A 17,822-nucleotide genomic window follows, 5' to 3' on the forward strand; every position below is an offset into this window, starting at 1 on the left:
CATTAAGTTAATTATGCATCTAATGCAGTTACACTGCGGTCCCAATCTGTGCAATCCATAGGTATAAAGAGAGCACACTGGTCATGTGATTGCATTCATGAGCCTGCACCATTACCGAGATGGGAAACGTCTGCACTTGTGACTGGTATCTCTGAATCACACTGACTAATACGCGTTATATGGTTAAACTTTGGTTACATTGCCCGAGAAAGAGGCTGTGGAAACTGGGCATTTTAGTCGACTTTGGAGCTCTATTTCCCGGATCAGAGACTTTGTTTATTCACTCGATAAAACTATTTGAAGAATTTATTTATTATTTTTAAGACATGGTGAGCCTTTAATGCATTTTGTTTACAATATTTAACCTCAGTTTGTAGTCTTTTCAGTCATAGTTCTTCATTTAAATTTGTTCAGAATATTCAAAGAATCTCGCATAGTAAACCCATAATCATGAATCATACCAGAGTGTAGAGTGTCGTTAGACCAGCTAATTATTACATTTAATTCAATTGTTATTCCTCAATCGGTGCAACAATTCGGTTTTGACCTTTCATGAACCTCTGATGCCGTAAACAGAATTATGGGATTGCCTTACCGCAATAAGGATGCCAGCAATTCTGCATTTGGATTGGTACAAAATAAGGAGCCACGAAAACATCCATCTTTATCCTTTTCTCTAAATGCGACAGAGTTTATGTCCGGAATTTAAACGCTGACTCCCGAAGCTCTCTCCTTCCATGTGGAATGAAGGCGGATTGATATTTCGAAGTGTTCATGATAAACATGTCTGAATATCACACCATTTTATACTACTCGTATGTAATATGCATGTAAAGGATTTGAGCAGATCTGTCAAAATACTACATCATAACAAAAAAATGTCATCTTAATGTTGTGAGCATTTCTAAATATTGTAAGTAAGAAGTTGTGAGCTGTTTGGGCAGCATTTGTGCTCCAGGGATACATTTGAAAAAGCATGAATCCTTCTGAGAGAAGGAAATCCCATAATCCTGGATTTGGATACGAGATTCAAACAAAAAATTCTGTTGCTCAGATGCTCAGTTTATCTTAATAATAATAATAATAATAATAAAAAAATCTAGTTCCATTTGCACGGTGGATATAAAAAAATAGACATATTTGTGTGTACACGCCAAGAACCCTGCTGACGAGTCGAACTTAATTATGATGACTGCATTGCTTTCTGAAAATCTGTTTCCTTTTTCAACACTGTGTTCTTTTCTTTTTCTTTATTATTACAGCAACAGCTTGCACAGCTCCAAAAAGAAAAATCAGAAATACTAAAGAATCTCGCTTTATATTACTTCACATTTGTGGATGTTATGGAATTTAAGGTAGGCGACTCAAACTCACTTTGAATTCGCCCCCCACCCCCACCCCCCCACCTCCGTTTGAGCATTTACTGACTTCTCGCTGAGCTCTGATAACACACTGCATTTACATGTACATTTTTTCTTCTTCTTTTCCCTTCTACAGGACCATGTGTGTGAACTGCTGAACACTATTGATGCTTGCCAAGTTTTCTTTGATATTGTAAGTTGGAAAAAGTATTACCGGTCAGGTCATGTGAACCACGTTTTTTTTTTTTTTTTTTTTTTTTTTTGGTAGCAGATGAGAATTGAACAGAAATGATAAATTCCCATGAGTGTCAGGGCTGCTGTACACGTGTGAGCCCATCACACAAGGACTAACACGTCGAGGTGTGCTGGTATAGGAAAATAACTAGCTACGTGGTGGTGTGATGTGGTCCAGCTCAAAGCTGAGTTACTGTTACAACCCTGAGGTTGGTTATTTTCCTATAACCGCATGCCTTTTAAGTGTTTTTATTCCTTTTATACCACAGGAAATTGCAGTGATTTTTTTTTTTTAAATACATATAAAGGAATGGCATGTTGTACATTTCCTGCATTTTATAGTTACATTTAATGGAAATGCAAAGCAAATTATTTACTTACTGTTATCATTACTGTTTATTATAGCCACTTAGAAACAGTCATTCCCTCATGAGCCTCTCTTAGTTTTCTCTATAATAAGTTAATTTGAGAAAATCTTATGTTACAAAGGCACAAACTGCTCTGTCTTGAAGACTTTTTCCTGTGTTATCTCCGAATGTTACAAAGCACTGACACTAGACACTCCCTTCCAGAAATGATAAAGAAAAGTCCTTGTGTTAGTTGTTGCTTTAGAAATGTTAATGTATTAGAATAAGTGCATAATATGCAGGTTGGTTGTATCACCATGTAATCACCACAGCCCCCGGGCTGTTTTTTTTATTTAATTTTATTTATTTTATTTTTTTTCTTCCTCAGACTGTAAATTTTGACCTCACGAGGAACTACCTTGATCTTGTTGTGACGTACACTACACTGATGATGCTGCTGTCTCGTATTGAAGAGCGCAAAGCAATCATTGGTCTCTACAACTATGCGCATGAGATGACGCACGGAGCGAGGTACAGTACGAATAAACATAATGTTTAATACGATATAAACTGCACGAATTGGAAAAGCTATTCTAATATTATCCAGTGTTTGCTTGTGTGAGGACACGTAATTGGTGGCAGTGCTTGGATTTGAACTCCCACCCTTTCAATGAGCCATACTTAAGATTTAAAAAAAAAAAATAAATTTGCCAAATGGCATGCGGGACATTTTTTTTCCCCCCACAGCGATCGAGAATATCCTCGGCTCGGACAGATGATCGTGGACTATGAGAATCCTCTGAAGAAGATGATGGAGGAGTTTGTTCCTCATGGAAAGGTAAAATTTCACACCCAGATTCATTCAGATTATTTTAACCTGTTCTAGCTCATCCAAGTATTTTTAGGAAAGTGGCAGACATTTAAAAAAAAAAAAAAAAAAAATGTTGTCTAATACTGTTGCTATTAGGAGGGTAACGATACACTACGGTCACGATTCATTTCGACTCACGGTATCGGCTTCACGATTCGATTAATTTTGAGACTCAGAATATTTGATGGAACAAAATTTGATGGAAGAAAAATGATGACTGAAAAGACACATTTTTGTCTCAATAAAACAAAATAAATTTTAAAATGCTAAGAACGTGGGTTTAATATTGTAAACAAAATGCACTACAGGTTTCTCCATATTTAAAAACATTTAAAATATTTTAAACATATCCCAAACATTTGATTGAATAAACAATTCGGGTCTCTCACCGAAACATAATGAGCTTCATAGCAGCACCTGAGGCCTCATTTAAACTGAAGATGGAGCTCCAAAGTCGGCTAAAATGGCTGTATTCCCCATGCTCTTTCTTGACCACCATAAATCACAGCGATACGTGGCTGGTGTAGTTTAAAAGCTACTGAAGAGCTCTTTTAACTGTTATAACATGGTTGTATATAATGTAACTGTACATAACTCATAATGCATGCCAGTCATTGTCTTCTGGAGCTATAGATTAGCGCAAAATTTATATATATATATATATATACTCTGTATATATTTTAAGACTATGGGTTGTTCAGTTTGGAACCTCCGGTGTTCAATTGCATCAGATGCGTAATAAATAGAAAGCTGATTTCCTTTATGGGAATCACACTCTCCTATGATGCACGACTTTACACTTTTGGATTGCCATGTCAATAGTTCCTATTAATATATCACATAATCTACTGTAAAACAGTTCACTTTCTATATAGTTTTCTATGAGTTAAGGTTTGGGATATTGACTACAGTATTTTACCATTGGACCATTTATTATTAATTGTGGTGTAGAATATTCTTATCACTCAGTCCACCTTTAAAAAACGTTTTTAAAATATTTTATAAAAAAACATTCATTCCTGGGACATCCAGTACATTCAAAACTGCTGACAGGGAACAAATAGCCTCATCTTTTAACGTCCTTTATATTTCTGTATCAGTAAACAGTGTGCCAGTAATACTAATAATCTTTACATATTTTATATTGTGGGGATCGTTAAGGTTAATGTGAAACCATAGAGAAGAGCATTTTCTTTATGGAAAAGCTCAGAATAAAACCACTTTAGGAAGGTAACAATCCTTTTTTGTCTTTGATAACTTTTGGTACAAACCGAGACCTGTATCCATCTGTAGTATGAACATTTCAAGTGGTTACTAACTATGTCTTCCCTACAGTCCCTTTCGGATGCGCTGATCTCCCTACAGATGGTTTACCCACGGCGTAATCTCTCAGCTGACCAGTGGAGAAACGCTCAGCTTCTAAGCCTCATCAGCGCCCCCAGCACCATGCTGAACCCAGCGCAGTCTGATACGGTAAGACAAAGGCCTGGGTCGTTATTCTAATAACAGACCTTAATAGTCCTGACAGTGCATTGTGACCATGTGTATTGGCATAAAGTGAGAAGCCCCCTCATGTGGGTAATGAGTTTGCAGTTTATGTATTAAAGGCTTGAACTATCCTCTTCTGAGTCTAATCTAATTCGTATCCATTTATACTTGCAGACTTATTCTTAGCAGTAAGATATAATGGACTGGTCAGGTTTTAACAAGGTTTTAAAGAATTCTCATATAGCCTTGCTAAGCATTTTAAAATAAACATCTACCATGCTTTTGTTCATCTGTATATTATGTTTTCAAGCAGTTTTAACTAGAGCTGCAACAACTAATCGATAAAATCGATAATAGTCGATTATGAAAATCGTTGTCAAGGAATCTCATTATCGATTAGTTGGTCTGCACATGGCACGGGGTACGTTTACTCAATACATAACTTCTGTTCTGAAAACACGCATCAGAGAATGAATACTGAAGTTGTGTCCCAAATGACGTACTATACATTTACACTATGCACTGTGTACTCTACCGTCTAGTGTAGGAAGTTTAGAAAGGTAGTATCGTCTCAAATGGAGCACTAGCTGTTTTTTTACTAGCCGGAAGTATAAGTTGTTTCCCAGTCGATGGCTCATGACGTCATACGCACGTAATGTGATGCCGCTAGCTTTAGCAAACACCCAGAGTCACCGACAATGACTTTCTTCAGTTAACTTTTTGTTAACGTTACCTTTTATTCCCAACATGACCTCAGTCACCATCAGACGAGGCGAAATAGTCACGTGACTGAGGAAGAACGTGTGCGTCCTCCAAGTCCTCTAAGGCAGAGGAGCATTTTATATTAAACACTGCGGAGAAGATTGTAACCTGCAAACTTACAAAGCAGAGATTGTGTAGCACTGAAGCACGGCAGTGATGCACGAGCACAGACATGTTTATATCCAAAATGCTCCACTGTGTGTAAGGGGATGAGGAAACTGGTGCGAGTTGCTTAAAAGGTTTAGTTTAATTTAAGTTTGTCATTAATATGTTGTATTTACGTGCTTGCGGTGTAAATTCTGGCATTTATTATAACAAAAGTGAGCAATTAGTAAAGAGGCCTCATTGCTCCTCACTCGCAGTGTAGACGTGGTGATACACAGTGGGAGTGCGAGTAAGATCTATAATGTCTAATTAAAACACTATGATCAAAAGGAAACACAAGTAAAATATGTCTGAAGGCAGCGAGTAACAGAAACCACAAGGTGCAGTGAAAGTGAATTTATATTATTAATTTAGGACTGTAGTTTAATTCAGTGCTTTTTGTGCATCCATAAAAAATAATGCATAAATACTATATGTAATATAAACATATATATATATATATATATATATATATATATATATATATATATATATATATATATATATATATATATGTATGTGTGTGTGTGTGTGTGTGTGTGTGTGTATTGGGCTCTTTTCAGTCTTATATAATTGGACAAATGACTGTGCAAAGTTTTAGTCTGAAGTTTATATTTGTAACAGTCGGTTTGTGGATTTTATTTTAAATAAATAAAAAAATGGTGTTGAAAGTTTGTCCTCCCCATGTGATTAATCGAGTAATCGGCAAACTAATTGATTATGAAAATAATCGTTAGTTGCAGCCCTAGTTTTAACTGTGTATATCAGTCCAGCTAACGTTAGACAGTATACAGTACAGCTCAGCTGATTTAGGAATCATTTATAAATGTAAAAAAAATATTACAGTGGCATACTGGCAAACTCCCCCACACTAAATATCAACCAAATTTGAGCTCTTCTGTCTGTCCGGTCTGACCACAGTAATGTTTATGCTGTACTGCTGTATTCAGCTATAATCATTACTGATGTTAACAGCTGGAATGGATTGGAATTGTCTTCTATGCATAAAGATTTAGGTTGCTCCAGTTTATTTTCCATGCCTCTTTCATTCCACAGCACTTGTTTTAGGGTACAGGTTACCGCCAGAGATCCAAAGGAAATGGAGGAGGAAGTGTTGCTTTGTGTTTTCCCGAGTACTTGTAATAGAGATGCAGTGTCCTCCAGTCCCTACATGCAAAGATCCAGAGCTAATGCCATTTATGGGCTCTAATGAGTCAAAGGGTGGTTTCTGGTAGACACCGTTTTATCCACTGCATTAACCATCTGGATGAACTAACTTTGCTCAGTTTAGCAATAAAATTAGTTCTAGAGCTTAAATCATGGAGGAAAAAAAGCTAAGGTCCTTGAATCTAATGTTAGTGTTTTGTTGTAATGAAAACATGGCCTGGCAGTGGGAACTAATACTTCTGATACACAACCAAGTGTGAGCTATGAACACATTTAACCCACATTGATATTTAAGATTTCTCTCAAAAAGGACCTAAATGACATCATATATGATACTGAAACAGCCAGCCTACAGTATATGCTAGGTTATCGAGTCCATTTCCTGTAATTAACAGAGCTATTTCCTGTCTTCCAGATGCCATGTGAATACTTGTCATTGGACACTATGGAGAAGTGGATAGTGTGTAAGTAAATGTTTTTATGATTCTGTGATTCTGTTCAGACTGCATCCCTCTACATGCTTTCCAGGTCATGCGCAAGTCTGCACAAACACTATCGTTTATCTTTCTCTGCATTTTCCCTGCACATATTTCCTTCTTAATGACATTCTGTATTTTGTGAAACTGACCTAGTGACTTTTCCTGAAGATTTCTCTCTCTGATTTTTTTTTTTTTTTTGTTCCCATGTAGTTGGGTTTATCCTGTGCCACGCGGCTCTAAACAACGATCCCACTGCCCTGAGTTTGTGGAAACTGGCCCTACAGAGCAGCTCCTGCCTCTGCCTCTTCAGAGATGAGGTCTTCCACATCCACAAAGCTGCCGAGGATCTGTTCGTCAACCTCCGTGGGTCAGTGTTATCTCTTACTCAGCATTTTCCTTTGTATGTGTATATAAGCGCTGTTATATACAAACATATATATATATTTATATTTATATGTATGTATGTATACAAAAAATATATACATATATATATATATACACACACACACACACAGTATTTCACAAAAGTGAGTACACCCCTCACATTTTTGTAAATATTTGATTATATCTTTTCATGTGACAACACTGAACAAATGACACTTAGCTACAATGTAAAGTAGTGAGTGTACAGCTTGTGTAACAGTGTAAATTTGCTGTCCCCTCAAAATAACTCAACACACAGCCATTGATGTCTAAACCACTGGCAACAAAAGTGAGTACACCCCTATGTGAAAATGTCCAAATTGGGCCCAATTAGCCATTTTCCCTCCCCGGTGTCATGTGACATTGTTAGTGTTACAAGGTCTCAGGTGTGAATGGGGAGCAGGTGTGTTAAATTTGGTGTCATTGCTCTCACACTCCCTCATACTGGTCACTGGAAGTTCAACATGGCACCACATGGCAAAGAACTCTCTGAGGATCTAAAAAAAAGAATTGTTGCTCTACATATAGGTGGCCTAGGTTATAAGAAGATTGCCAAAACCCTGACACTGAGCTGCAGCACGGTGGAAAAGACCCTACAGCGGTTTAACAGGACAGGTTCCACTCAGAACAGGCCTCGCCATGGTCGACCAAAGAAGTCGAGTACATGTGCTCAGCATCATATCCAGAGGTTGTCTTTGGGAAATAGACGTATGAGTGCTGCCAGCATTGCTGCAGAGGTTGAAGGGGTGGGGGGTCAGCCTGTCAGTGCTCAGACCATACACCGCACACTGCATCAAATTGGTCTGCATGCCTGTCGTCCCAGAAGGAAGCCTCTTCTAAAGATGATGCACAAGAAAGCCCGCAAACAGTTTGCTGAAGACAAGCAGACTAAGGATTACTGGAACCATGTCCTGTGGTCTGATGAGACCAAGACAAACTTATTAGGTTCAGATGGTGTCAAGCGTGTGTCGGGGCAACCAGGTGAGGAGTACAAAGACAAGTGTGTCTTGCCTACAGTCAAGCATGGTGGTGGGAGTGTCATGGTCTGGGGCTGCAAGTGCTGCAGTTACAGTTACAGGGAGCTACAGTTCGTTGAGGGAACCATGAATGCCAACATGTACTGTGACATACTGAAGCAGAGCATGATCAGTATTCAGTATTCCAGCATGATAACGACCCAAACACCCCTCCAATATGACCACTGCCTTGCTAAAGAAGCTGAGGGTGAAGGTGATGGACTGGCCAAGCATGTCTCCAGACCTAAACCCTATTGAGCATCTGTAGGACATCCTCAAACTGAAGGTGGAGGAGCACAAGGTCTCTAACATCCACCAGCTCCGTGATGTCATCATGGAGGAGTGGAAGAGGACTCCAGTGGCAACCTGTGAAGCTCTGGTGAACTCCATGCCCAAGAGGGTTAAGGCAGTGCTGGAAAATAATGGTGGCCACACAAAATATTGACACTTTGGGCCCAATGTGGACATTTTCACTTAGGGGTGTACTCACTTTTGTTGCCAGCGGTTTAGACATTAATGGCTGTGTGTTGAGTTATTTTGAGGGGACAGCAAATTTACACTGTTACACAAGCTGTACACTCACTACTTTACATTGTAGCAAAGTGTCATTTGTTCAGTATTGTCACATGAAAAGATATAATCAAATAATTACAAAAATGTGAGGGGTGTACTCACTTTTGTGACATACTGTATTTTTGTATATGTATGTATATGTAATAGATATGCATTGATGTATCGGCCGGTAAAGGCAATTTTTCGCGCTATGGGCTATCAGCCGATAATTTATAAACATCCAATGATCAGGGCCGATTATATCCTGTCAATCAAAAGAGGGCGGGAAAACATGTTGATTTCGTGCTGTGTGTAAAGAAGATGTCTCTTGTGTGGAATGATGACAAAACTGCAGTTTGTAATCTCTGTAATCTGTGCACTGCTAAAATTTTACACCGGAAGTGAGCAGCAGTGAAGCGGCGTACAGTTTACTTTTTTTTTTTTGCCGCGCCGACCGCTCACCCTCACGGCAGTACACCGTTAAAAGATTTAAATGAAGATGAGTTGACAAAAAAGTATATATTGCACAGAAAAATATATTTGTAGAGTAGTATATTTCATATCCAGTTAATGTTAATATATGAAAAAGTTTATATTATATATTACCAGTGTCATGTTCTGTGATGAAGTAGAAATGCCTTTGTTTGTGGTGAGTGAATGTGAGACTAACAGAAGGTTTTTTAGAACTCAGTCAATGTTAATAAGAATGAATAACATTCAATAAGTTAAGAAATCTTACTTTAATCTTCAGGATTTTGTTAATGTTAATTAGAGTAATGTGTGTTCTGTTTATGAGACCAGTTACTGTGAAACAACTTGTTGAAATGGAGAGAATAAAATTTTTATTTGCATTTCCTTCAGAATTCTTTTAAATGAATTATTATTAATTCAAAAGCAGGCAAAAATGACAGAACTGTTGGTTATCGGTATCGGCTGAGAAATTTAGTATCGGTGCATCTCATAATATATATGTGTGTGTATATATATATGTATATATGTGTGTGTGTGTGTGTGTATGTGTGTGTGTGTATATATATATATATATATATATATATATATATATATATATATATATATATATATGTATGTGTGTGTGTGTGTGTGTGTGTGTGTGTGTGTGTCTGTGCATGCGGAAGCGGCATGTGCAGAAGCGGTCCGGCTCTCTCCTTTTTTGTGTTTTTATTATTTAATTTTGTTAGTTAGCCTATCAAGTAATATAACAGCTCTTATACAATCGATCCCAGCTGATGTTTATTGAAGAACACTACATATATCTTGGAGTCTATTCAACCTTTATTCCTCCAGAGATTTTACGTACCCCGGAACTCATCGGCATTGCCATCCAGCTAGCAAGGCGGCAAAGAGAGTGGAAACAAAAGTGGGGAAAGCGGGCCAGGCTACGAGCTCATATAAAGTACAGGCACCCTAAAGGGCTGTGTGCTGAGCCCTATGCTCTTCACACACTTCACTCATGACTGCATCCCCATTAACAATTCAGATTCCCTAATTAAATTTGCAGATGACACTACAGTCGTCGGCCTGATTTTTGACAACGAAATGACCTACAGAATAGAGGTGGATCATCTGGTTAGGTGTTGTAAAGACAGTGACTTGGTTCTTAATGCCTCAAAGGCAAAGGAGATGATCATTGACTTCAGAAGAACAAATCATAAAGTACACCTCTCCTTATATACATGGAGAAGAAGTGAAGAGTGTGGAAAGCCTAAAGTTCCTTGGAATCACTATGTTAAAACAGCTGACATGGACCATAAACACTGCAGCACTGGTTTAAAAAAAAAAAAAAAGGCTTACCAAAGAAACTTTTTCCTTAGGAAGTCGAAGCAGGCACAACTCCCACAGAAATTGCTGCTAGATTTCTATAGGAGCACAATAGAAACCATTCTGACAAACTGCCACAGTGTGGTATGTCAGCTGCATGGCTGCCGAGCGGAAAGATCTGCATCGTGTGGTGGAGGTGGCCAGCACATCATTGGCATGGAGCTCCCAGAACTGGATACCATCTATGCCAGCAGACTGAGAAAGAAAGCATGCAGGATAATCAGAGACACAACATACTATTTTATTCTATTTTTAAACTGCTGCCATCTGGAAAATAGTACAGGATAATAAAATCAAGAACAAATAGAGGAGCTGTGGCCTCCATTACACCTGTTTCACACCCTGAAAAGATACTGTGAACTTTCTGTTACACACACACGTGTAATACATGTGTACATGCATATCCGTACAAGTGTTCACACACAGTAAGGATTTTTGACACGTGCATTATTGATCACAAATGTCACTTAAGGTCATATAGCTGCTGTTGCTGATTTTTAAAATGTGCTGAAATTGGTTTATGCTGTTGTTTTTTTGTTTGTTTTTTTAATTATGTTACTGTTATTTATCTGCTTATTTATTGATTGTGTATGCTCTCATTTAGTGTCTTATGCTCTCATTCAGATTTTTTAAATTTTTTAATTTTATTTAATTAATGGGGATAAGCTAAATAGAGTTTCATTTTATTTTGTATAATGACAATACAGACTATTAATTCATTCATTCATAGTTAGCACTGTGAAATAATATAAAATCATCAGTGGATTGATTTGCTTTTGTGCTGTTTTCTTCTTTTCTCTCCAACCTGTTTATCTGTCGCAGCTACAACAAGCGCGTCAACGACATCCGTGAATGCAAAGAAGCAGCGCTGTCTCACGCGTATGTGCATTTAAATTACATTGCTAAAATTCTACATTCTCAAAACAGAGTAAAGCAATTGCTGACAATCACCATGATTCATCAACACTGTCCATCAGACCCCAACAGACACCAACATTGTCCATCAGGCACCAACAGACACCAACATTGTCCATCAGGCACCAACAGACACCAACATTGTCCATCACGTACCAACAGACACAAACATTGTCCATCAGGCACCAACAGACACCAACATTGTCCATCAGGCACCAACAGACACCAACACTGTCCATCAGGCACCAACAAACACAAACATTTTTGGTGTTTTCTGCTTCATGGCCTGTTTAATTTTTCTGCAATTTATTCATAATTCATGCATTCTGAAATGTAATGTTTCTGCTCTGCCCAGTGGCTCAATGCACAGGGAGAGGCGTAAATTCCTGCGTTCTGCGCTGAAGGAACTAGCCACTGTGCTGGCAGACCAGCCAGGCTTACTCGGCCCGAAGGTACTGACCTCTGAGCCCTCTGCTCTTTTAATTTTCTTTATGAGTAGTAGGAGTCTGCAAGCTCCCACGGTAACACATACGGAATATTTTCTGACTTTTTTTTCCCCTCTCCAGGCTCTTTTTGTCTTCATGGCTCTCTCGTTTGCTCGTGATGAAATCATCTGGTTGCTCAGACACGCTGACAACATTCAAAAGAAAAGCACAGATGACTTTATTGACAAGTAAAGACACCAAACTCTCTCTCACACACACACACACACACACACTCACTCACTCTCCTTCTGCTTTGGTTGTTTATCTTGGTTAAATATGAATATTTTTTTTTCTTCTTTAGAAAAATTATTCTTTCTTATTTTGCTAGTTTTTTTTATTGTATTGTAATTATGGTACTATTATTATAGTATTTTAGTTTTGACTTTCTTTATTTCCCTTTACGTCACACTGTAAAGCAGTATAATTGTATGAAACGTATACATATATATTGTATGAAACATAATGTATACATGCTGTATAACTGTGGTACTGGTACAGCACCAATATCAGTTCTGATCCAGATCCTGGCTTTTTCCCTTTAATATCTGACTAAACCTTTTAAAATAAAAGTTCACCTAAAATTAAATGTATGCATGTAGTCACTAACCCAAGACATGGTTTGATGTCTGAGTTTTGGTTTTTCAGTTTTGCACTGACGCTAATGTAGCTAACCAGAGAGTTGGCACAGTGGCTCTTTTTCTTTTTTTTTTTCTTTTTCATGATACCGATACGCAAACCGTGAGTCTCAGCTGATGTCTGATATACTAAACTTTAAAATGATTTTTTAATTGAACTATGCTTAAAAAAGACAGACAAAAACATAACTTAAACAGAAACTGCACCTTGCATTATTCATTTAAACTCTTCCACAGAATAATCACTTCCATGGCAAATATCATGTAATATCAATTCTAACAGAAAATACAATCATGTTTTTTATGGAAGCATTTCCAGTTCCAAATTAAAGTAGTTTTTTTTAACTATCCGTTTTGCATGTTTATTATTATTATTATTATTATTATTATTATTATTATCATTTTTATTTTTATTTTTTTATTTTTTACTGGTATTGGCCTGATACTGATCCTGGTGATCGGATCAGATCTGGGTAATTGAAGCTTATAGCTACCGGTTTAGCATCACGTTAGCTTCAGGTAGGAGGTGTGTCCAAAAGTATGACCATGTAATTTTGTTTTTGTTAGAAGTCTTTCAGATAATAATAATATATACATACAGTTTCCTCTGAAACTATTCGAAAGGCAAGGCCAATTTTTTGTAGATGTGTTGAACAACATAGTGCATAGCATGTTTTGTATCAGACCACCCAATTTGTAGGCGAGCAAGAAATATTGGAACATGTGACTGACAGGTGTTACTTGTTACCCAGGTGTGTCCTGTTAGATTGATTTATTTAAACAATAAATAGCTCTGAACATCTACTCTTGGTTTATCCTTCAGTTTCACCTGTGAAGACTGCATTTATTGTTGAAAAGGATAAGCCAGCATGAAGATCAGAGAGCTGTCTATGGGAGCCATTTTGAAGCTGAGGAAAGTGGGGGAAATCAATCAGAGGCATTGCACAAACATTGGGCATAGCCAGTACAACAATTTGGAATGTCCTGAAAAAGAAAGGAACCACTGAGCAACAGGCACCAAATGGGTCGTCAAAGGAAAACAACAGCAGCAGCTGATGAGAGAACCATTGTGAGAGCTGTGAAGAAAAACCCAAAGCAGCAGTCAGTGACATCAACAACAACGTCCACAGGGCAGGGGTGAAGGTATTACAATCCACCATTTGAAGAAGACTTCCAGAGCAGAAATATAGAGGCCATACCAAGATGCAAACCACTCCTCATCAGTAAGAATCAGAAAGCCAGATTGGAATTCACAAAGAAATACAGACATGAGTCATAAAAGTTCTGAAACCAAGATTAACCTCTACCAATGTGATGGCAAAAGAAAGTATCTGCTCATGATTCAAAACATACAAGCTCATGTGTGAAACGTGGTGGAGGTAGTGTCATGGTTTTGGTTTGCATGGCTGCTTTTGGAACATTCTCACTAATCTTTATTGATGTAACTCATGATGGTAGCAGCAGAATGAATTCAGAAGATTACAGGAACATTTTGTCTGATAATTTACAGAGAAGTCAAGAGGAACTTCATCATGCAGCAAGACAACGATCCAAACCACACTGCTAACTCAACAAAGGACTTTATCAGGGGGAAAAAGTGGAAGGTTTTAGACTGGCCAAGTAAATCACCAGACCTTAACCCATCTGAGCAGCATTTCACCTCCTATAGAGGAGACTGATGGAAGAAACCCCTGGAAACAAACAACACCTGAAAGTGGCTGCAATAAAAACCTAGAAAAGCATTACAAATGAAGAAAACAACAATTTGGTGATGTCACGGAGTCGCAAGCTTGATGCAGTTATTGCAAGTAAAGGGATATGCAACCAAAATATTAAGTGTTATTTACTTCAAGACTTGTATCTGTTTGTATCTTTTTACATGTTTAAAAATTGGGTGTTCTGATACAAAAGCTTCTGTGTTATGCTTTTTAACACATCTAGATATAAATATCAGGAAATAAAAGCTGAAATCCTTACCTCTTATCTCATTTTTATCTCTCATCTTTTGATCCCAAACCCAAATGTCTTAATTGGGGACTGTATCTGATAATATACAACCGTTAGTTCCGGTCAACTAATTTGATTGGACAAGCATTGTTCCAATAGTGCTGATATTTATTTAGTATTAACAGCACCGGGATATTTAACTGTTTTTATCATGCCGAAATTCCAATTCAAGCAACAGTTTGTTGCATTGAAACCGTTGCTGTACCGTGTTGCTGTACCGTGTTGCTGTACCGTGTTGCTGTACCGTGTTGCTGTACCGTGTTGCTGTACCGTGTTGCTGTACCGTGTTGCTGTACCGTGTTGCTGTACCGTGTTGCTGTACCGTGTTGCTGTACCGTGTTGCTGTACCGTGTTGCTGTACCGTGTTGCTGTACCGTGTTGCTGTACCGTGGCTGTCAGTCAGTCTGTGCGTTGGCATGGTAACATGCACAACAGCATCCCCTACCTCAACACTCCTTAAGGTTTATGTTCCCTCATGCAATCTGCAATCGGTTAATGACTGACGCTTAGTAGTGCCTACTCAGCATGGCTCAAGATCCCTTTCCAGAACCTTCACACTAACTGTCCCTCAGTGGTGGAATGAACTTCCAACCTCAATCCGGACCGCAGAATCTGTCACTATCTTCAAAAAACAGCTAAAGACCCACCTCTTCCGTGAGCATATAACTAACCCCAAAAATGCCAACCCCACATTACACTAAAAAAAAAAAAAAAACTACACTGGCTCTTACACCTTTACTCTAGAAAAGCACTTTGCTTCTCTAGAACTCAGTTTTAAATCTTGTACGGTAGCACAAATACGAAGAACTTGTATTGTTCTTCGCTTGATATATCGCTTTGCTTGTATTTTCTCATTTGTAAGTCGCTTTGGATAAAAGCGTCCGCTAAATGAATAAACGTAAAATGTAAATATAAACATGCAACACTCACAATCGTGCTGTTGTGGCGAATATCAGCAGGAATCACAGCTGTGCAAGTATTCACAACAAAAGCACTCTTGTTTATCTCTTGTTCATGTGTTATTGCGTGCTACATAGGCTTTATAACTCTAATGCAAAGCAAATGAAGCAAACTTGCATCAAAAATGAGGAAGGGAAATTCTGTTTAATTTCTGATTTAAACTGTGTTGCTGTGAGAACACTTCGCTGGCTGTTCTTCTTACTTCCTTACATTAAACAAAAAAAATGGTTAAAATTACACACAATTACACATTACTCCAGAGTTGTTTATTTCTACTATGATGTCGTTTGTTAAAAATCATCTTAGGCACATTGCTGAGCTGATCTTCTACATGGAGGAGCTGAGAGCCCACGTGAGGAAGTACGGCCCTGTCATGCAGAGGTACTACGTGCAGTATCTGTCCGGCTTCGATGCAGTCGTCCTCAATGAGCTCGTTCAGGTGAGACTCACTCAGCATAAATGTTCATAAGTGTACATAATGTAATTTTTATATAATTTTGAGGAAGCATAAACATCTACAACGATTTTATCTGTTTAACCACTAGGCAGTAGGCATGGTATAAGCAAGATGCTGAAGCATCGTAATATCAGAACATAACATATTGCAAAAGTTCACTGACAGTTTAAACTGATTCGAAAATAATGTTGTGCTTTTTTCTGTTATTGGGGATATTCTCACAGTCCTGGCAATAAGGATCTCTGTACTTATATACTGGGTGTCTACAGTACATGAGATCGAGATATAATACACATGACCACCAGATGGAGACAAACTCTTTGCATTTGCTATGCACAAATTTGTATATAAATAAGCACATTTTATAATCCTCTTTTTTTTTCTTCCTTTTTTTTTTAACCCTTGACTCTTGCAGAACCTCTCAGTGTGTCCAGAGGACGAGTCCATCATCATGTCTTCCTTCGTGAATACGATGACTTCACTCAGTGTTAAACAAGGTGATTGTTTTTCTTTCCAGAAATTGATTAATCAGACTGAAACTACTTTTGCTCTTCTAGAGTTTTACTTTTATTTTGTGCTACTCCAGCACACATGTTTAAACAAGTTCACCCACTCACCAGCGCAAAAGAAATATAAAACGTTGTTTGTGTTTGGTAGGTTGGTAGCCATGGTTTCCATTAACTTACAGTTTGGCCATTTCTTGTTATCGTTATGAATGGGTTTGTGAATGTGATGATTACAGTAATGCATGATTCTGCTTCATCTAAATGTTATTTCACTGTATACAGTAAGGTTTACATTAGCAAGTGACCATTTGCTGCTTTGGCTTTGTCTCATATGAGTGTAATGACTGCTACTGTTGCTGTTAGTGGGTGTGGTTTTAAAAAAAACTTGCCGTACCCAAAAAATGGTATCGTATGGTTTGTTTACACTTTGCTGTGCTATTTTTGTGGAATAAGTTTGTAATAAAGCCCAACAAATGATTCTGTTCCTGTCCTGTACTGTAAACAATATTAATGCAGGTAGGAAGTGAAGTTGGGAGAGTTGAGAATTTTGGAAACAGAAGACATCCCATGGCAGAGGACGAGTCCAAGGAGTCACTTGTTTAGAATTGTCGTTGCAGTAGCTAATTTTCATAAAGTTAAAAAAAAAAAAAAAAGGACAGACTAATTACAAATGTTGCTTGATGCTGTAACCGGGAATCACAGCACAGCGTTGCAAACTTAGACTGAAAAAGAATGAATGGTGACTTATTGACTATCCAGTCATCAAAACTCCACCACTAAAAGAAAGATCTCTTGTCTCTCTCTCTCTCTCTCTCTCTCTCTCTCTGCCTCTTCCTCTCTCTTCTCTCTCTCTCATTCTTCTTTCTCCTCTCTTTCCTCTTGCTCTCTTTCTCTCTCATTCTTCTCTCTCTTCTCTTTCTATCTCTCTCTCTCTCAGTGGAGGATGGAGAGGTGTTTGATTTCCGAGGCATGAGGCTGGACTGGTTCCGACTTCAGGTAAGCAGAGTGATTGCAACCTGTCCCGTTTCAACCACCTTAGTGAGGTAGCACTGCTTTTCCCTAAGGCTCTATCAGACAGACCAAATTTAGCTCCAGAGCTAACTACTGATGTTGGTATGTTTGTCTGTTTCTCAGAGTCTCTTCAAACAGAACTAATCAAGCTACAGAACTTCAT

At 38.1% G+C, this 17,822-nt stretch overlaps 1 protein-coding gene across 2 annotated transcripts in view; it reads left to right on the forward strand.

The window, feature by feature from the left end:
* The window catches only part of nckap1 (NCK-associated protein 1), a 75,209-nt gene that overhangs the window by 26,369 nt on the left and 31,018 nt on the right, over nt 1-17,822 (forward strand). The window contains exons 3-15 of one of the 2 annotated variants that reach the window (XM_053626288.1): nt 1,263-1,355; nt 1,498-1,554; nt 2,331-2,473; nt 2,690-2,780; nt 4,149-4,286; nt 6,790-6,838; nt 7,064-7,220; nt 11,506-11,562; nt 11,954-12,050; nt 12,165-12,271; nt 15,992-16,124; nt 16,558-16,639; nt 17,586-17,644. In XM_053626288.1, the coding sequence (XP_053482263.1) occupies nt 1,263-1,355; nt 1,498-1,554; nt 2,331-2,473; nt 2,690-2,780; nt 4,149-4,286; nt 6,790-6,838; nt 7,064-7,220; nt 11,506-11,562; nt 11,954-12,050; nt 12,165-12,271; nt 15,992-16,124; nt 16,558-16,639; nt 17,586-17,644 (1,263 nt within the window). The remainder of the gene's footprint in view (nt 1-1,262; nt 1,356-1,497; nt 1,555-2,330; nt 2,474-2,689; nt 2,781-4,148; nt 4,287-6,789; nt 6,839-7,063; nt 7,221-11,505; nt 11,563-11,953; nt 12,051-12,164; nt 12,272-15,991; nt 16,125-16,557; nt 16,640-17,585; nt 17,645-17,822) is intronic. The other variant, XM_053626289.1, reaches the window with a different exon arrangement.

This window comes from Ictalurus furcatus, chromosome 6, assembly GCF_023375685.1.
Source record: "Ictalurus furcatus strain D&B chromosome 6, Billie_1.0, whole genome shotgun sequence".
NCBI lineage: Eukaryota > Metazoa > Chordata > Actinopteri > Siluriformes > Ictaluridae > Ictalurus > Ictalurus furcatus.